At 36.3% G+C, this 20,525-nt stretch overlaps 1 protein-coding gene across 1 annotated transcript; it reads right to left on the reverse strand.

Moving 5' to 3' along the window:
- Positions 1 to 1,274: 1,274 nt before the first annotated feature.
- On the reverse strand, positions 1,275 to 2,210 carry OR6C277 (olfactory receptor family 6 subfamily C member 277). Its single transcript, NM_001390650.1, has one exon. It carries the CDS (start codon positions 2,208 to 2,210, stop codon positions 1,275 to 1,277), a length of 936 nt encoding a protein of 311 aa, NP_001377579.1.
- Positions 2,211 to 20,525: the final 18,315 nt, after the last annotated feature.

The following is a 20,525-nucleotide window of genomic DNA, read 5'->3' on the forward strand; positions in this document are numbered from 1 at the left end:
TGCTCTATGTATAAGTTAAATAAACAGGATGACAATAAACAGCCTTGTTGTACTCTTTCCTCAATCCTGAACTGGTCAGTTGTTCCATACATGATTCTGACTGTTGCTTCTTGACCTGCATACAGGTTTTTCAGGAGACACGTAAGCTGCTCTGGAATTCCCACCTCTTTAAGAATTTTCCATAGTTTTTTATGATCCACACAAAGACTTTAGTGTAGTCAATGAAATAAAGATAGATGCTTTTCTGGAATTCCCTTGCTTTCTTTATGATCCAGCAAATGTTGGCAATTTGATCTCCAGTTCCCATCCCTTTTCTAAACCCAGCTCAAACATCTGGAATTTCTATACAGAAGGGAACTATAGAAATGACTTAATCAGAAAGGAAGACCAGATTTCACTTAGGAAGAGACAATAGAGGATATAAGATCAGATCAGATCAGTCGCTCAGTCGTGTTCGACTCTTTGCGACCCCATGAATCACAGCACGCCAGGCCTCCTTGTCCATCACCAACTCCCGGAGTTCACTCAGACTCACATCCATCGAGTCAGTGATGCCATCCAGCCATCTCATCCTCTGTCGTCCCCTTCCCCTCTTGCCCCCAATCCCTCCCAGCATCAGATTATTTTCCAATGAGTCAACTCTTCGCATGAGGTGGCCAAAGTACTGGAGTTTCAGCTTTAGCATCATTCCTTCCAAAGAAATCCCAGGGCTGATCTCCTTCAGAATGGACTGGTTGGATCTCCTTGCAGTCCAAGGGACTCTCAAGAGTCTTCTCCAACACCACACTTCAAAAGCATCAGTTCTTCAGCGCTCAGCCTTCTTCACAGTTCAACTCTCACATCCATACATGACCACAGGAAAAACCATAGCCTTGACTAGAGGAACACTTGTTGGCAAAGTAATGTCTCTGCTTTTGAATATACTGTCTAGGTTGGTCATAACTTTCCTTCCAAGGAGTAAGTGTCTTTTAATTTCATGGCTGCAGTCACCATCTGCAGTGATTTTGGAGCCCAGAAAAATCAAGTCTGACACTGTTTCCACTGTTTCCCCATCTATTTCCCATGAAGTGGTGGGATCGGATGCCATGATCTTAGTTTTCTGAATGTTGAGCTTTAAGCCAACTTTTCCACTCTCCACTTTCACTTTCATCAAGAGGCTTTTTAGTTTCTCTTCACTTTCTGCCATAAGGGTAGTGTCATCTGCGTATCTGAGGTTATTGATATTTCTCCCGGCAATCTGAAAATTGTTTAGGGAACCTGACTTCAACATTCTCTTAGTTCTTTGAGACCAGTAGAATTCTTTTGAGTAAATCTTTAAATGCTTGTTTCACTTGTTTGTTCCTCAGAGTATAAATAAATGGGTTTAACATGGGGGAAATGGAAGTCGTAAGTATTACTACTTGCTTATTAATAGTCACTTCATCTTTTGATGAAGGTTTGATATAGACAAAGATGCAGCTGCCATAGGTGATAGAAACCACAATAAAGTGGGAAGAACAGGTGGAAAAAGCTTTTGTCCTTTGCTGAGCAGAGGGGAATCTTAGAACTGTTCTGATGATACATATGTAGGACAGAACAACACATGTAAGAGTCATGATAAATATCAACACACAGCAAACAAGAGTTATCTCTTCCATGAACCATGGATCTGAGCATGAGATCTTCAGGAGTGGATAAAAGTCACAAAAAAAGTGATCAATGACAGAGTCACAGAATTCCAGGTTCAGTCCCAAGCAAAATGGTGGAAAAACAATTAAGAAAGTGGTTATCCAACAGCAGAAGGTAAGCATTTTGCAGAATCTGTGGTTCATGATGGTCATGTAATGCAGGGGTTTGCAGATGGCTACATAGCGATCATAGGACATGGTGGCCAAGAGAAAGAATTCTGTTACGCCAAACATATATGTAAAAAATAGTTGGGACAGGCAAGCATTATAAGTAATGGTCCTGTCTCCTGTTAATATACTATATAAGAATCTAGGAATGCAGGCAGAAGTGAATGAGATTTCTAAGAAGGAAAAATTTTGGAGAAAAAAGTACATCGCAGTTTTAAGGTGAGAATCCACTAATATGAGGGTTATGATGACCAGGTTTCCAATTATATTCAACATGTATGTGATGAGTAGAAATATAAAAGTCAAAATCTGCATTTGTAGGTTATCTGTTAATCCCTGGAGGATGAAACTGAAAACTGGTGTGTGGTTTCTCATTTCTGGGCCCTGACTTCTGTACAGTCTTCCTGTAAAACTGAGGGAGGTATAATCTGACAAGAAAGTGAGAAAATGTTTTACAGTAGCTTTTGTTTAGAAAAGCTAAACAATATATCTTACATGTATTATCTGTTACCCAATAAGTGAGTATTTTTAACTAATTCATGCTGTAAGCTCTGTTGATATATCCCTTGATAGGTTAGAAACTTGGCATTCAAACATTTTTGACCACAAAATATGGTGAGATATGCATTTTATATTGTAATTTACTGTACATGCAAACACACACAAATATATATACTTACACAGCTTTGCAAAAAGAATTTAAGTAAAATGCTAACCCTCAGATGCCCTGTTTTCTGATATTATACATGTAATCTATAAAGATTACATATCAACCACTATGCTGTGTATCTGAAACTTAATATCAACTATACTACAATTTTTTAAATAAATAAATTCAAATATGATCACATTGATTTTACAGTCTGCTGAATGTAACCTGTGTTTGAATAAAAAGACATTTCATTTTTAATGGTTTCCTTAAATAATATTCTCCAAGTAATATCTAATTTTTCTATGATATTTTTAAAATGAACACTATCATTTTAGCATATACTTCAGAATAGATCTTTTATAGCACATTTTTCCCCTAGGAAAAATGAAATAATTAATTTTAGGATATTTTGTTTTCTAAGAACATGTCACATATCACTAACTGAAATTTTGCACAGTTTAATTATCCGGTTGAAGGATTTCTTTTCCCCTGGATAAGTTGAAAACAAATGACAGTTCTGTATCAATTTGCCAAAGCAGTTGAGGATTCTGTTCCACTGCTATGACAAGCCTATACTTAATATACAAAGTATGGTTCATATATTGAAAATTCCTTTCTGAGGTCTTTCTTATGACTTTCTACAATTGTTTATACCTTTAAGTGATTGTCACTTATTTCCCACTTTGGGGCACAACACAGAGAGTATTTGACACATACTGAATTCACTAAGCGAAAATATGTTTTGTATACAGCTGAAGAATATTATTCTTAATGTGTATCATTCAGTCTGATGTGTATCTGCCTGAAACACTCAGACTCCTTTTGATCAATTCACTGACATTATAATCATCTGTAAGTATTAAATATATTCTCCAGTCTGACTACCATCCTTAGATTATAATAAATTTCTGTAACTCCATTCAGACTTTCAACCTTCTTAGTTGCTTCTGATAAGGCTTCTGAACATACCACTCCACTGAAATGCCATGTGGCAATTTTAGCTGTTATTTCCTTAAGTTTCAATGAAGTGTAGACCTTTTTATTTGCACGTTTTGTTGCAATTGACCAAATTGGTCCATCACTCCTGCTGCTTATGTTGTTCTAGATGCATTGTTTGCACAATATCCACACTCCTGGTTTTTGTTCTGCCCTTCTGGTTTCTCCTTTATAAGAACCTCTTCCTCTATTCATCTTTATAACACAGATATTTCTCACACTTTGCAAGTACACCATCTTCTCTGCTTATCTAGGAATTTTTTTCTTGACATTGTTGAAATCCTGTGACATCAATTTATCATTTAAAGAAAAAGGAGCCTATTATACAGAGTGAAGTAAGTCAGAAAGACAAATACTGTATGTTAATGCATATATATGGAATTTAGAAAGATGGTAACAATGATCCTACATGCAGGGCAGGAAAGGAGACACAGATGTAAAGAACAGACTTTTGGACTCAGTGGGAGAAGGTGAGGGTGGAATGATTTGAGAGAACAGCACTGAAACATGTACATTACCATATGTAAAAGATATGACCAGTGCAAATTGGATGCATGAAGCAGGGCATTCAAAGCCAGGGCTCTGGGACAACCCACAGAGGTAGGGTGGGGAGGGAGGTGGGGAGGTTCAGGATGGGGGGACACATGTACATATTTTTGATGTATGGCAAAAAACCACCACAACATTGTAGTTACCCTCCAATTAAAATACATTAATTGAAATTTTATAATTATAAAACATTGAATATTTAATATTACATCTTTCAATGTTAATCATCTTCATCTGACTATTTCCCACTCTCTTTAAGCACACATGTTCACAGTGGAATGCCTTCTCCACTGCTTCTCTGTTCCCTTCTTGCCTTACTCCTTGTTCTCTGTTCTAAAACCAAAAGCTAATTTGGATTGATCTATATTAACAACTGAGATGAAGCTAGAATTTTATTAGCCTAACCCTATCTTGAAACTCTGTTGACACTGCAGGTATATTTTCACTTAATTCCACTGTTTCTCTGACCCAGACAAAGGGAAATTCTATTTCTTTGTTTGTTTGATGGTCTTGGAGTTATGGATGTGAGAGTCAGGTATTGTAGTCATCATAGGTGGACTAGCTCTCTGGAAAACCATTTGTGCTTTTCTCTCCTGGTGAATCCGTCTGTTTGCTGTTTCTGACTTATATCTGGCATTTATTGACTTGTCCCTCCATTTCCTGTTTAGACTTTTGGAGGAGTCTCCTAACCTCCAAAACCACAGTAAGAACTATGTGTTTTGCCACACACTATGTTCACACTGTATTCAAAATCCCATTGAATGTAATAACCACAGAACTGAAGGATTCTGCCATATATAAATAAATGTAGATAATACTTACCTTTAAGGACTTCCCTGGTGACTCAGTGGTAAAGAATCCACCTGCAATGCAGGAAATGCTGGTTCAATCCCTTGGTGGGGAAGATTCCTTGAAGAAGGGAATGGCAACCCACTCTAGTACTCTTACCTGGGAAATCCCATGGACAGAGAAGCCTGGTGGGTTGCAGTCCATGGGGCTGCAAAAGAATCAGACACAACTTTACAACTAAACAACAGTTACCCTTAGACCTAGACCAATTTATATTCCATAATAAATGGAATCAATTTTAAAAGTAAGCTGACATCTCTTACTTTTGCCGTATCCCTGCTTCCAATTTCAGGGATTCTTGTTGGCTTTTGTATTTGGTGGAGGAAATGTTCTAGGTGACTTTCATTAAAAAAAAATAAATTTATTTATTTTAATTGGAGGCTAATTACTTTACAATATTGTATTGGTTTTGAGCCTATTATACAGAGTGAAGTAAGTTTAGGTGACTTTCAAATCACACTATAACCTCTTCACTCAGCGTGTACACAACACCTGCATTAAGGTCAAAAGTACTACATGACTTATCACTTTGCCTGGCAGAGAATATTTTCATTTATGCCTTCTCTTCATGCTTCATTGATACACTGGAGAGAAATGTATTAACACCAGAGATTAAGGACTACAGTTCTGGATTTGGACCAATAGCTGCTCTGTGGTGGTTCTTCAGCCAACACCAAGTGAGCATGACACTAACACTGGCTGAGACAATTTCTCTCTCCAAATTTTGTTCAAGGCAATCAATAATTTTTTTTTTTTGAGAAAATGTAATTTCCCTTAGAAATACCAGTTATCTGGCTATGCTTTGGTGTCAGTTTATTGCTGTAACATATTCCCTTACTGCAGAACTGGGAGCTGCTCATGGCCCATTTCCTGTATTAAACCTCCCAGAGTTTATAGGCTCCATTAAAGAGAAAGAACACTGTGAACACATGTTTTAGGATGAGCTGGGGATTGTTCCAAATATGTGAGCATCACATATGTAACAATAAACTAAACAAATATTAACAACAAGTTGGGCTTCCCTGGTGGCTCAACTGGTAAAGAATCTGCCTGGAATGCAGGAGACCTGGGTTCAGTCTTTGAGTTGGGAAGATCCCCTGGAGAAGGGAATGGCAAGTTACTCCAGTATTCTTGCCTGGAAAACTCCATGGATGTGAAGCCTGGCAGGCTGCAGTCCATGGGGTCACAAAGAGTCAGACATGACTGAGCAACTAACCCAAGTATCAACAATAAGTTAAATCATTGGGATAATTAAATAGAAATACCAGACTAAAGATACAGAAAAGAACTGCAATTGCAGCCCACCTACTTCTCTTTTCTTCAGTCTTCAGCCTTCTAGTTGGTGCCTTACACAACTCTGGAAACTTCAGGCGCTGTCCTTGCCCCTAAATATCTTGAAAAATGAATTGACATTGCTTGTCTGACTGCTACCTGTGTACTTCTCTTGCCTTTTAGAGAACTAAACATTTTAAACAGTGCAAGGATCTTAATATCAGCAGATAATACACAACTGAAGGCTGCTTCTAAAAGTCCTTCATTTCATGTATTTTAAACTCACCTGCTATTTATGAGTGCAAAATCCAGCATCATCAGTACCCTGGATCAGTTCAAATTTATAAACTCTTGCTTCTTTTAATAAAAATTCAACTAACTGTTCACATCTCTGTACCTATGCCAAGATATATTAAACTATTTATAAGAGATATTTTTTGTCTCTTAAATATTACAGATGTGGCAGATTCAGTTGGTTTTTAATCCCTGGACATCTTGAGAGATGAAGGTAAAGGAGACTATGTTTGCACAAGCTTGTACATGGACTTCTGGTCACTATTACTCATGGACCTATGCTCCCCTTACAGGCAGTTCTGAGATGACACTGATTTATCTGATCTTTTCATTTCTAACATGTTGCCAAGACTTTCCTACCAAGGCATTTGTGCTCCTTTGAAAGGTATTTGCTACTCCAAGGTCTGGGGAAATATAAGGAACTCTCTCTAGTTTGGATAGTCATGCTATTCAAACCTTCCCAGACTATGTGAAAATTTCTGTCAGTTACAAATTCAGTGTTTGTTTTATGTGCCAAACAAGAAACCAACTGAATAAGCATGAGTCCTAAGTGAATTAAGGTTTAAATTCACTTATGAATCTTTTATGTAATCTTCTGGCAAAAGTTCTGAAATATGCAGCCATGGGGACAATGTCCTCAGAGAGCTAAAGATTCCACAATGACATTCAACAGAGAACTTTTACATGAAATAAAAATAGAATGATAAAAGGCAAACCTATCTTTCTTCCTCTGTTCAATAACATCTATATCTGCTACTAGCTGCTCACAGAATAAAATTACACCTTACTCCTTCCAACTTAAGTTTACTTTTAGTAATTACTGCTTATTATTAATATAAACAGGCTTCCCAGGTTTCTCAGTGGTTTAAGAATCTGACTGCCAATGCAGAAGGCACAGGAGATGCCGGTTTGACCCCTGGGTCCGAACAATCAATTCCCTGAAGGAGTAAATGGCAACCTACTCCAATATTTTTGCCTGGAGAATCCCGTGGACAGAGGAGCCTGGGGGACTACAGTCCATAGAGTCACAAAGAATTGAACAGGACTGAGTGACTGAGCACAGACACACAGATAAAAGTTTAAGAGTTTAAAAGTTCCCAGGTAGTGCTAGTGTTAAAGAATCTGCTTGCCAATGCATGAGAGTAAGGTTAGAGGGGTTTGATCCCTGGATCTGGAATAGTCACTGGACTAGGAAATGACAACCCACTCCCATATTCTTGCCTGGAAAATTTCACGGACAGAGGAGTCTGGTGAGCTACAGTCCATGGGAGTGCAAAGAGCCAGACATGATTGAACAAGCATAGGCACAAGGTTTTTAATGTGATTACCCTCAGTAATTTTGGAGGATTTTGTTTATACTTTCTCAAGCTATTTTAAAACATTTTTGGTAAGTTACAGATAACATAAAATAATCGTTCTCAACTCTTTAAAAGGTACAATTCATTATTAAGTACATTCTTATTGGTGTATATTTCTCGTAATACTTTAATACATACATCTAATTCTGTTTTTTTTTTCTTATAATATCTAGTGCTTACTATTTATTATAAGTTATAAAGTAATTTCTAGTTATCATCCACAATTTCTATTTATTATAAAATTAAATTAACCAAAATAGAAAAGTTAAAACTTAAATATAACAACCAATATCAATAGCTCAGATTACAATTTTCCCAAAATTTCTTATGCAAATAAGAATAGTCACATTAATTGTTATATTTCAAAACATGCAACTTTCTTTCCATTTTGTTTTTCAAACTATTTTATAATAAAAACTTTTAAATAAACTAACTTTCAACTCAATAATTATAAATTTACATAATCAGTTGGGGAACTATGTAGTAGTCCCTTTAGAGCATTCCATCATAATCTGAAATCAATTCTAACAATTGAAACTTTGTGGTTCCTAAAAATATTGTAAAGTAATTAGCCTCCAATTAAAATAAATAAATTTATATTAAAAAATTACTGGCTCGGCTGGTATGATGTTATATAATTCTACAGATTTTTAATAAATTTATGTAGTTTCTTTCTAAGTAAACTGTAAGATGCAATGCAAAATACATTTTTGTATAAATGCCTTTGTCTATTTACAACATTCCCTAGAAGTGAGCATTATTGCTATTTCTTCTGTGTGTAATCACAGCTTTACTATTAATGTGTGTTACAAATATTTTCCCAGTTTTTACTGTTCTTTATCTGTGTTTACAGTTTTTACTTAAATAGAATATCATGTTACATTTCTGAAAAAGTTTATATTTTTCTGATTAAGACATATATTTTTTCAAATCTTCATCCTTTATATTTTTAAAGTGAGATGGTGTCATATTTTTCAACTTTTAAAGATTTAATAATAAAGTTAAATATTTTAATTTTGACTTTCCTACTTTTCTTTTAAAATTGCTCATTATGTTTGAAATCTTCTGAAGAATATTTACCTGTGGTCTTGTATTATGTCTGCTTACCTTCAATATTTGTTTTCTTTATACTTTTCCATTTTACTTTTTTATAACTTTGATAATATATATACAACATAAAATTTACCATCTCAACTACATGAAAGGTACAGTTTAGTAGTATTAAGTACATTTCTGTTGCTGCATATTCCCTTTAATGCTCTAAGACACAAATCAATGCTGTTCTTTTCTTGTAATCTCTGTGAATACTTGATGTGAAGATCCTAGTTCCTAACAAGGCAAGTTGCTCAACCTGATGCTTGTCATTCTTCCTTTTGTTGGACCACTTTACAGCATACTCTTGGCTAGTGTATTGTGCTGAATGGTAATACTTTCTTTTAATTAACCATATTATTTCAGATTTAATTAAAAAAGTATTATTCATCTTTGTAATATCTTACTCCTGTTGGTTCACAGGTATTTTCCTTTCTTGGATTGCTGCATTTTTCCTTCTTGCTAGAGTATACCATTTAAGAATTCTATTGATTATCATAAAAGTTACACCCTTTGAGTCCTATCATTTCTTAAATTGTATTAACTGAAGTCTCATTCTTAGGTGGTTCTTATCCCACGTGTATAATTTTCTATTGGACACAATTTTCTGGAAAAATTTCTTCTTCTTTACTAAAACTTTCAGTGATGAACATATTTTGTATATTGATACATTAATACAATACAGTAGATTGATAATCATTCTTAGGTGTTTAGATTTTTATTTATACTATTCTTTTATAAATTAATTTTTATTGGACTGTAGTTGTTTTACATTGCTGTGTTAGTTTCTACCATACAGCAAAATGAATCAGCTGTATATATCCTCCATTTTGGACGTTTTTTCCCATTCAGCTCACCACAGTGCATTAAGTAGAGTTCCTTGTGATATACAGTAGATTCTCATTTCACACATAGTGTGTACATATGTCAATATCAATCTTTTTATTCATCCTACCACCTTTTTCCTTCTTTAGTATCCATATGCTTGTTTTCTACATCTGAGTCTTTATTTCTGTTTTGCAAATAAGTTCATCTGTACCATATTTATAGATTCCACATATAAGTAACATTATACAATATTTGTTTTTCTCTTTCTGACTTACTTCACCTTTGTTCCTTTATATGGCTGAGTAATTTTCCATTGTATAAATGTACCACATCTTTTTAAAAATCCATTCTTCTATTGATGGAATCCATCAATCGATTTTTAAAAATCCATTATTCTATTTAGGTTGCTTCCATGTATTGGCTATTGTAAACAGTGCTGCAATAAATGTTTAGATACATATATCTTTTTGAATTATGTTTTCTCCCCCTCAGGTATATGCCCAGTAGTGAGATTGCTGGGTCATATGGTAGATAATGTTTAGATTTTTAGGTACCTCCATACTTTTCTCTGGGGTGACTATATCAGTTCATATCCCCTCTAAAGTCAGGAACAAGACAAGGGTGCCCACTTTCACCATTACTATTCAACATAGTTTTGGAAGTTTTGGCCACAGCATTCAGAGCAGAAAAAGAAATAAAAGGAATCCAAATTGGAAAAGAAGAAGTAAAACTCTCACTATTTGCAGATGACATGGTCCTCTACATAGAAAACCCTAAAGACTCCACCAGAAAATTACTAGAACTAATCAATGACTATAGTAAAGTTTCAGGATAAAAAATCAACACACAGAAATCCCTTGCATTCCTATAAACTAACAATGAGAAAACAGAAAGAGAAATTAAGGAAACAATTCCATTCACCATTGCAACGGAAAGAATAAAATACTTAGGAATATATCTACCTAAAGAAACTAAAGACCTATATATAGAAAACTATAAAACACTGGTGAAAGAAATCAAAGAGGACACTAATGGATGGAGAAATATACCATGTTCATGGATTGGAAGAATCAATATAGTGAAAATGAGTATACTACCCAAAGCAATTTATAGATTCAATGCAATCCCTGTCAAGCTACCAACGGTATTCTTCACAGAGCTAGAACAAATAATTTCACAGTTTATGGAAATACAAAAAACCTTGAATAGCCAAAGCGATCTTGAGAAAGAAGAATGGAACTGGAGGAATCAACCTACCTGACTTCAGGCTCTACTACAAAGCCACAGTTATCAAGACAGTATGGTACTGGCACAAAGACAGAAATATAGATCAATGGAACAAAATAGAAAGCCCAGAGATAAATCCACACACATATGGACACCTTATCTTTGACAAAGGAGGCAAGAATATACAATGGATTAAAGACAATCTCTTTAACAAGTGGTGCTGGGAAAACTGGTCAACCACTTGTAAAAGAATGAAACTAGAACACTTTCTAACACCATACACAAAAATAAACTCAAAATGGATTAAAGATCTCAATGTAAGACCAGAAACTATAAAACTCCTAGAGGAGAACATAGGCAAAACACTCTCTGACATATATCACAGCAGGATCCTCTATGACCCACCTCCCAGAATATTGGAAATAAAAACAAAAATAAACAAATGGGGCCTAATTAACCTTAAAAGCTTCTGCACATCAAAGGAAACTTTTAGCAAGGTGAAAAGGCAGCCTTCAGAATGGGAGCAAATAATAGGAAATGAAGCAACTGACAAACAACTAATCTCAAAAATATACAAGCAATTCCTACAGCTCAACTCCAGAAAAATAAATGACCCAGTCAAAAAATGGGCCAAAGAACTAAATAGACATTTCTCCAAAGAAGACATACAGATGGCTAACAAACACATGAAAAGATGCTCAACATCACTCATTATCAGAGAAATGCAAATCAAAACCACTATGAGATACCATTTCATGCCAGTCAGAATGGCTGCGATCCAAAAGTCTACAAATAATAAATGTTGGAGAGGGTGTGGAGAAAAGGGGACCCTCTTACACTGTTGGTGGGAATGCAAACTAGTACAGCCACTATGGAGAACAGTGTGGAGATTCCTTAAAAAACGAAATAGAACTGCCTTATGATCCAGCAATCCCACTGCTAGGCATACACACTGAGGAAACCAGAATTGAAAGAGACACGTGTACCCCAATGTTCATCACAGCACTGTTTATAATAGCCAGGACGTGGAAGCAACCTAGATGTCCATCAGCAGATGAATGGATAAGAAAGCTGTGGTACATATACACAATGGAGTATTACTCAGCCATTAAAAAGAATACATTTGAATCAGTTCTAATGAGGTGGGTGAAACTGGAGCCTATTATACAGAGTGAAGGAAGCCAGAAGGAAAAACACCAATACAGTATACTAATGCATATATATGGAATTTAGAAAGATTGTAACAATAACCCTGTGAACGAGACAGCAAAAGAGACAGTGATGTATAGAACAGTCTTATGGACTCTGTGGGAGAGGGAGTGGGTGGGAAGATTTGGGAGAATGGCATTGAAACATGTAAAATATCATGTATGAAACGAGATGCCAGTCCAGGTTCGAGCACGATACTGGACGCTTGGGGCTAGTGCACTCGGATGACCCAGAGGGATGGTATGGGGAGGGAGGAGGGAAGAGGGTTCAGGATGGGGAACACATGTATACCTGTGGTGGATTCATTCTGATATTTGGCAAAACTAATACAATTATGTAAAGTTTAAAAATTAAATAAAAAAAAAACAATGTAGGAGTATTCTATCTATTCATACACTCTCCAGCACTTATTTCTTATAGATTTTTGATGATGATCATTCTGACCATAATGGAATGACACCTCAATGTAGTTTTGATTTGCATTTATCTAATAATTAGTGATATTGCACATCTTTTTGTGTGCTTGTTTGCCATCTTTAAAAAAATTTTTTTTAATTTAAATTTATTTATTTTAATTGAAGGCTAATTACAATATTGTATTGGTTTTACTATACATCAACATGAATCTGCCACAGGTGTAGACGTGCTCCCCATCCTGAACCCTCCTCCCACTTCCCTCCCCATACCATCCTTCTGGGTCATCCCAGTGCACCTGCCCCAAGCGTCCTGTATCCTGCATCAAACCTGGACTGGCGATTCGTTTCTTATATCATATTATACATGTTTCAATGCCATTCTCCCAAATCATCCCACCCTCACCTTCTCCCACAGAGTCCAAAAGACTGTTCTACACATCTGTGTCTTTTTTGCTGTCTCGCATACAGGGTTATCATTACCATCTTTTAAAATTCCATATATATGCGTTAGTATACTGTATTGGTGTTTTTCCTTCTGGCTTACTTCACTCTGTATAATAGGCTCCAGTTTCATCCACCTCATTAGAACTGATTCAAATGTATTCTTTTTAATGGCTGAGTAATACTCCATTGTGTATATGTACCACAGCTTTCTTATCCATTCATCTGTGATGGACATCTAGGTTGCTTCCATGTCCTGGCTATTATAGACAGTGCTGTGATGAACACTGGGGTACACGTGTCTCTTTCCATTCTGGTTTCCTTGGTGTGTATGCACAGCAGTGGGATTGCTGGGTCTTAAGGCAGTTCTATTCCCAGTTTTTTTAAGGAATCTCCACACTGTTCTCCATAGTGGCTATGCTAGGTTGCATTCCCACCAACAGTGTAAGAGGGTTTCCTTTTCTCCACACCCTCTCCAGCATTTATTGCTTGTAGACTTTTGGATAACAGCCATTCTGACTGGCGTGAAATGGTACCTCATAGTGGTTTTGATTTGCATTTCTCTAATAATGAGTGATGTTGAGAATCTTTTCATGTGTTTGTTAGCCATCTGTATGTCTTCTTTGGAGAAATGTCTATTTAGTTCTTTGGCCTATTTTTTGATTGGGTCATTTATTTTTCTAGAATTGAGCTGCAGGAGTTGCTTGTATATTTTTGAGATTAGTTGTTTGTCAGTTGCTTCATTTGCTATTATTTTCTCCCATTCTGAAGGCTGTCTTTTCACCTTGCTTAGAGTTTCCTTTGTTGTGCAGAAGCTTTTAATTAGATCCCATTTGTTTATTTTTGCTTTTATTTCTAATATTCTGGGAGGTGGTCATAGAGGATCCTGCTGTGATTTATGTCAGAGAGTGTTTTACCTATGTTCTCCGCTAGCAGTTTTATAGTTTCTGGTCTTATGTTTAGATCTTTAATCCATTTTGAGTTTATTTTTGTGTATGGTGTTAGAAAGTGTTCTAGTTTCATTCTTTTACAAGTGTTTGATCAGTTTTCCCAGCACCACTTGTTAAAGAGATTGTCTTTTCTCCATTGTATATTCTTGCCTCCTTTGTTTTTGGATTTGGTTGCTGTTTTTATTTTTAAATTTTTAATTTTTCTGCATGCAGTGTTTTTACACTGTTTGTACTGTTTGAACATAATCCTCTGTCAATTACTTTGTTTGAAATATTTTATCCCATTTTGAAGGTTGTCTTTTTGTTTTGTTCATGTTTTTCATTACTGTGCAAAAGCTTTTAAGTTTCACTAAATCCAGAGTGATCCAGCTAAAACCAGATATCCTGGAGTGTGAAGTCAAGTGGGCCTTAGGAAGCATTACATGAACAAAACTAGTGGAGGTGATGGAATTCCAGCTGAGCTATTTAAAATCCTAAAAGATGATGCTGTTAAAAGTGCTGCACTCAGTAGGCCAGCAAATTTGGAAAACTCAGCCATAAGCTGGAAAAGGGAAGTTTTTACTCCAGTCCCAAAGAAGGGTAATGTCAAATAATGTTTGGAGTGTTAGTTGCTCAGTTGTGTCCAACTCTTTGCGACTCTGTGGACTGTTGCCTGCCAGGTTTCTCTGTCTATGGAATTCTAAAGAGAAGAATACTCGAGTGGGATCCATTTCCTTCTCCAGGGGGTCTTCCTGACCCAGGGATTGAATCCGGCTCTCCTGCCTTAGAGGCAGATTCTTTACTATCTGAGCCACCAGGGAAGCCCCTAAGAATATTGAAACTACCATACAAATGCACTGGTTTCACATGCTGTCAGGGAACGTTTAATTTTAAGGAATCCTATATATTGTTTTCTGTTTCTCAAGGGCCTTCTGTTCCTTATCAATTTCTGGAAAACAGGAATGAGCAGAGCTGCACTCAGTTCTCAGGACTGAGGTCATGAGACGGAACACACACGTGGATTCTTTTCAGTAACCTTTTACTTTTCTGTAAAACTACTTAGTCATATTCCTATTTCCAATATATGGATTGTCTTCTGGCCCCATGACGATTGTTATTCCCTTAGTTACTGTTGTTATGCATTTGGTTTTGGTGTTTTTGCTCAACTTTATTTTTCTGCCTAAAGCTTCCTTGTATAACAATATATAAGCACAAGCTGCCATGATTAAAGCACTCTTGTTCCAGTAGAGACTTGGGTCCCCTGCGTCCTTTTCTTCACCTTCTTTTCATCGACTCCCGTCCCCAGGTTCCTGTCTGTCAAGAAGACCATAACAACATGCTAGCAAGATATTGCTCAAAATCCTTCAAGCTAGGCTTTAGCAGTACATGAACAGAGAACTTCCAAATGTACAAGCTGAATTTAGCAATGACAGGGGAACCAGAGATCAAACCGTCATCATTTGTTGGGTCATAGAGAAAGAAAAGGAATTCCAGAAAATCATTTAAACTTCTGCTTCATTGACTACGCTGAAGTCTTTGACTGTGGGGAATCACAACAAACTGTGGAAAACTCTTAAAGAGATGGGAATACCAGACCACCTTATCTGTCTCCTGAGAAACCTGTATACAGGACAAGAAGCAACAGTTATAACTGGACATGGAACAACGGACTGGTTCGTAATTGAGAAAAGAGTATGTCAAGGCTGTATACTGTCACACTTCTGTTTAATTTATATGCAGAGTACATTATGTGAAATGCCAGACTGGATGACTCACAAGCAGGAATCAAGATTGCCAGGAGAAATATCAGCAAACTCAAATATGTAGAAGATACTGTTCTAATGGCAGAAACTGAAGAGGAACTAAAGAGCCTCTTCATGAGGCTGAAAGAAGAGAGTGAAATGATGGCTTAAAACTCAACATTCAAAAAACTAAGATCCTGGTTCCGGTTCCACCACTTCATGGCAAATAGATGGGGGAAAAGTGGAAGCAGTGACAGATTTCATTTTCTTGGGCTCTGAAATCACTGTAGACAGTGACTGCAGCCACGAAATTAAAAACCCTTGCCCCTTGAAAGAAAAGCTATGACAAACCTAGACAGTATATTAAATAGCAAAGACATCATTTTGCTGACAAAGGTCCGTATAGTTGAAGATATATAGTCAAGTACAAATAGTACATGTACAACAGTAGTCATGTACAAATGTGAAAACTGGACCATAAAGAAGGCTAGGCACTGAAAGATTGATGCTTTCAAACTGTGGTGCTGGAGAAGACTCTTTAGAGTCCCTTGGACAGCACGGAGATCAAACCAGTCAATCCTAAAGGAAATAAACCTTGAATATTCATTGCAAGGACTGACAAATGACTGTAAAGAAGCTGAGATGGGAAATTTTATGTTATATGTATTTAGTCAAAATTATAAAAAATAAGAAAGTATAAACAAAATCAGATATATATTGAGGATAACCACACATAATACAAAAACACAGATAAATCCTTCTCAGAAGATGTCAAACAGACTGAGCAACTTTGAAAGAAAACTATGAAAGTCAAAATTAAAATATTTAGCTTTGTTATTAAACAAAAATAATTTTAAAAATGCAATAGCATCTCACTTCAAAAGTATAAAGTATGAGGAATAGGAAGAAACAAAAGTCTTAATTAGAAAAATATAATTTTTTTCTGAGCTGTAACATGAGATTCTATTTCAGGAAAATCCATAAGCACAATTAAAGATGAATAAATAGAGAGAATTGTTTGCAATACATGTAAGTCAAGTTGTGAATATATGCAAAAATAATAACAATACTGCTCTGCTGCTGCTGCTGCTGCTAAGTCGCTTCAGTCATGTCCGACTCTGTGCGACCCCAGAGACAGCAGCCTACCAGGCTCCCCTGTCCCTGGGATTCTCCGGGCAAAAACACCGGAGTGGGTTGCCATTTCCTTCTCCAATGTATGAAAGTGAAAAGTGAAAGTGAAGTCACTCAGTCATGCCCGACTCTTAGCGACCCCATGGACTGCAGCCTTCCAGGCTCCTCAGTCCATGGGATTTTCCAGGCAAGAGTACTGGAGTGGGGTGCCATTGCCTTCTTTGACAATACTGCTCATTTTTAGAGAATATAGTAAGAAGACAAAGATATTTGAACAAAAATGCATTTTTCATCTCAGTTTATAGTTTGTGTAGAAGACTACATAAATTTATTTTAAAATTATGTAGAATTATATGACATCATATTAGTTTGAGGCAGTCACGTTTTGAAAATATTTTTTAAGGAGCTACAAAGTATCAATTATTATAATTGATTTCAGATTATGATAGAATGCTCTAAAGGGAATATTACACAGTTCCTTAAATGATGATGTAAATTTACAATTACTGAGATGAAAAATAGTTTATTTAAGATTTTTTATAAAATATTTTGGAAAACAACATATTTGACATTTTGAAATATACAAATTAATATGAATATTTCTACATAGGAAATTTCTAGAAAATTATAATCTGAGCTATTATGATTGGTTTTCATATTTAAGTTTAAATTTTGTTTTTATTAATTTAATTCTATAATAAATAGCAATTTTGGATAATGACTATAAATTAGTTTATAATTCATAAAAAATAGCAAGCACTAGATATTATAAGAAAAATGCAAAGTTAGATATATATGTCAAAGTATTTCAATATATGATAGAAATGTACTTAATAGCATGAACTGCTATTAAGTAGTTGAGATGGTAAATTTCATGTTATATGTAGTTTACCAAAATTATAAAAAAAGAACATGACAAAGTGTAAACAAACCTTAAAGAATTATTGAGGGTAATTACAAATAAAACAAAACTGATGTCATTTATAATAAATAGAAATTTCTTGATTTCTTACAATTAAGTTAGAAGAAGTAAAGTGTAATTGTATTCTATGAGCAGCTATTAGCAGCTATAGATATTATTGAGCAAGAGTAAATAAATGTAGGCTTTATCCTTTTATTTTCATTTTATGTAAAAATCCTGTGTTGCGTGTTACTGTGGAATCTTCAGTTCTCTGAGGACACTGTCCCCATGGCTGCATATTTCAGGATTTTTGCCAGAAGACTGCTTCAAAGATTCATAGGTGACTTTAAAACCTAATTCATGATGGCATCACCGACTTGATGGACATGAGTTTGAGTAAGCTCCAGGAGTTGGTGATGGACAGGAAAGCCTGGTGTGCTGCAGTCCATGGGGTCACAAAGAGTTGGACACGACTGAGCAACTGAACTGGACTGAACTGAAAACCTAATTCACCTAGGACACATCTTTATTTACTTGATTTCCTGTTCTGCATATAAACAAACATGAATCTTGTTACTGTCAGAAATTCTTAGTTTGCCAGGAAGATTTGAATATCATGTGTATCCAAATTGGGAAAGTTCCTCATATCCCCCCAGACCCTGGAGTGGGAAATATCTTTCAAAAGAACACAAATGAATACCTTGGCAGGAAAGTCTTGGTAACATGTTAGAAATGAAAGGAGAGTTAGAAATAAATGAGAGTCATCTTAGAGCTGCCTGTAAGATGAGTGTGGGTCCATGAGTAAGAGTGACCAGAAGTCCAGTTACAAGTTCATGCAGGATTTTTCTTCTTCATCCTTCTAACCTTCAGGATGTCCAGGGATAAATAACCAACTGAAACCACTGTATCACTGGTCTTTAAGAGATGGAAAAAAATGATTATCTCATAAACAGTTTGATATGCCTTGGCAAAACTAGAGAGTCATAAATAGGTAATTAAATTTTGATTAAAAAATCAAAGGATTCATAACTTTAAATTGATCGAGGATGCTGATGGGACTTGATTTTGGACTAAAAAATAGCAGGCAACTTAAAAAGAGGTGAAATGAAGGATTTCTAGAAGTAGCCTTGAAGTGGACATTATCTGCTGATTTGATTAAAATCCTTGCACTCTTTAAATGTTCAATTCTCTAAAAGGTAAGAGAGTTAACAAGAAGTCAGACAATGGTGTCAATTACTTTTTCAAAATATTTTGGAGCAAGGACAGGGCCTGAAGTCTTCAACTAGAGGTCTGAAGACTGAAGAAAATAGAGAAAGGTGGCAGGATCTGCAATCCTTTTATAAATTATCTTGAATCTGTTATTCACATATTGTAATGATTTAACCTATTGTTAATATATTTAGTTTATTGTTAATATATTTAGTTTATTGTTAAATGTGTGATACTCACATATATGGAAGAGCCCCCAGCTTATCCTAAAAGATGTTTTCAAACAGAGTGAGTCCTGTCTCTTTAATGGAGCCAGTAAACTCTGGGAGGTTTATTGGGGGGAAATGAGCACATGAGTAGCTCCTGCTTCTGCAGAAAAGGAATATGTTAAAGCAATCAAGTGACACTGTCACAAGCCAGTTAATCAGAATTTCTAACAGAAACTATGCTTTCATTAAAAAAAAAAAAAGTTATTGATGGCCTTGAACAAAATTTGGAAAGTGAAATTGTTTCAGTAGATGCTAGTGTGTTTAGTTGGTGTTGGCTGAGAAATAATCATGAATCAGCTGTTGGTCCAATCCAGGATTGTAGTCCTTAATCTCTGGTGTTAATATATATCTGTCAGGTGTTTTGAAGAAGCATAAATTGAAGCAAAAAGAAAAGTCCTTCTCTGCCAAACACAGTGGTAACTTTTGGTTTTAATGAAAGTGTTCTGTATGTGTTTTGAGTGGAGAGGTTATAGGGTCATTTAAGAGACACCTTGTGAACTTGCCTGGTGGTCCAGCAGTTATGAGTCTTCCTGCCAGTGAAGGGACATGTGTTCCATCCCTGGTCCAGGGAGATTCCCACATGCCACCAGGCAACAAAGCCCATGTACCACAACCACTGAGCCCATGATCTAGAGCCCATGATCTAGAGCCCATGTTCTGCAATGAGAAACCACTGCAGTGAGAAGCCTGGGACCAAAACTAGAGAGTAATCATCACTCGCCACAACTAAAGAAAGTGTACACAAAACAAGTGGTCCTAGCTTCAGTTCAGTTCAGTCGATCAGTCCTGTCTGACTCTTTGTGACCCCATGAACTGCAGCACGCCAGGCCTCCCTGTCCATCACCGACTCCCAAGGTCCACCCAAACCCACGTGCATTGAGTCAGTGATGCCATCCAACCATCTCGTCCTCTGTCGTCCCCTTCTCCTCCTGCCCTCAATCTTTCCCAGCATCAGAGTCTTTTCAAATGGGTCAGCTCTTCACATCAGGTGACAAAAGTATTGCAGTTTCAGCTTCAACATCAGTCCTTCCAATGAACACCCAGGACTGATCTCCTTTAGGATGGACTGGTTGGATCTCCTAGCAGTCCAAGGGACTCTCAAGAGTCTTCTCCAACACCACAGTTCAAAAGCATCAATTTTTCGGTGCTCAACTTTCTTCACAGTCCAACCCTCACATCCATACATGACCACAGGAAAAACCATAGCCTTGACTAGACGGACCTTTGTTGGCAAAGTAACGTCTCTGCTTTTTTATATGCTGTCTAGGTTGGTCATAAATTTTCTTCCAAGGAGTAAGCGTCTTTTAATTTCATGGCTGCAATCAC

Source organism: Bos taurus, chromosome 5 (genome assembly GCF_002263795.3).
Source record: "Bos taurus isolate L1 Dominette 01449 registration number 42190680 breed Hereford chromosome 5, ARS-UCD2.0, whole genome shotgun sequence".
NCBI lineage: Eukaryota > Metazoa > Chordata > Mammalia > Artiodactyla > Bovidae > Bos > Bos taurus.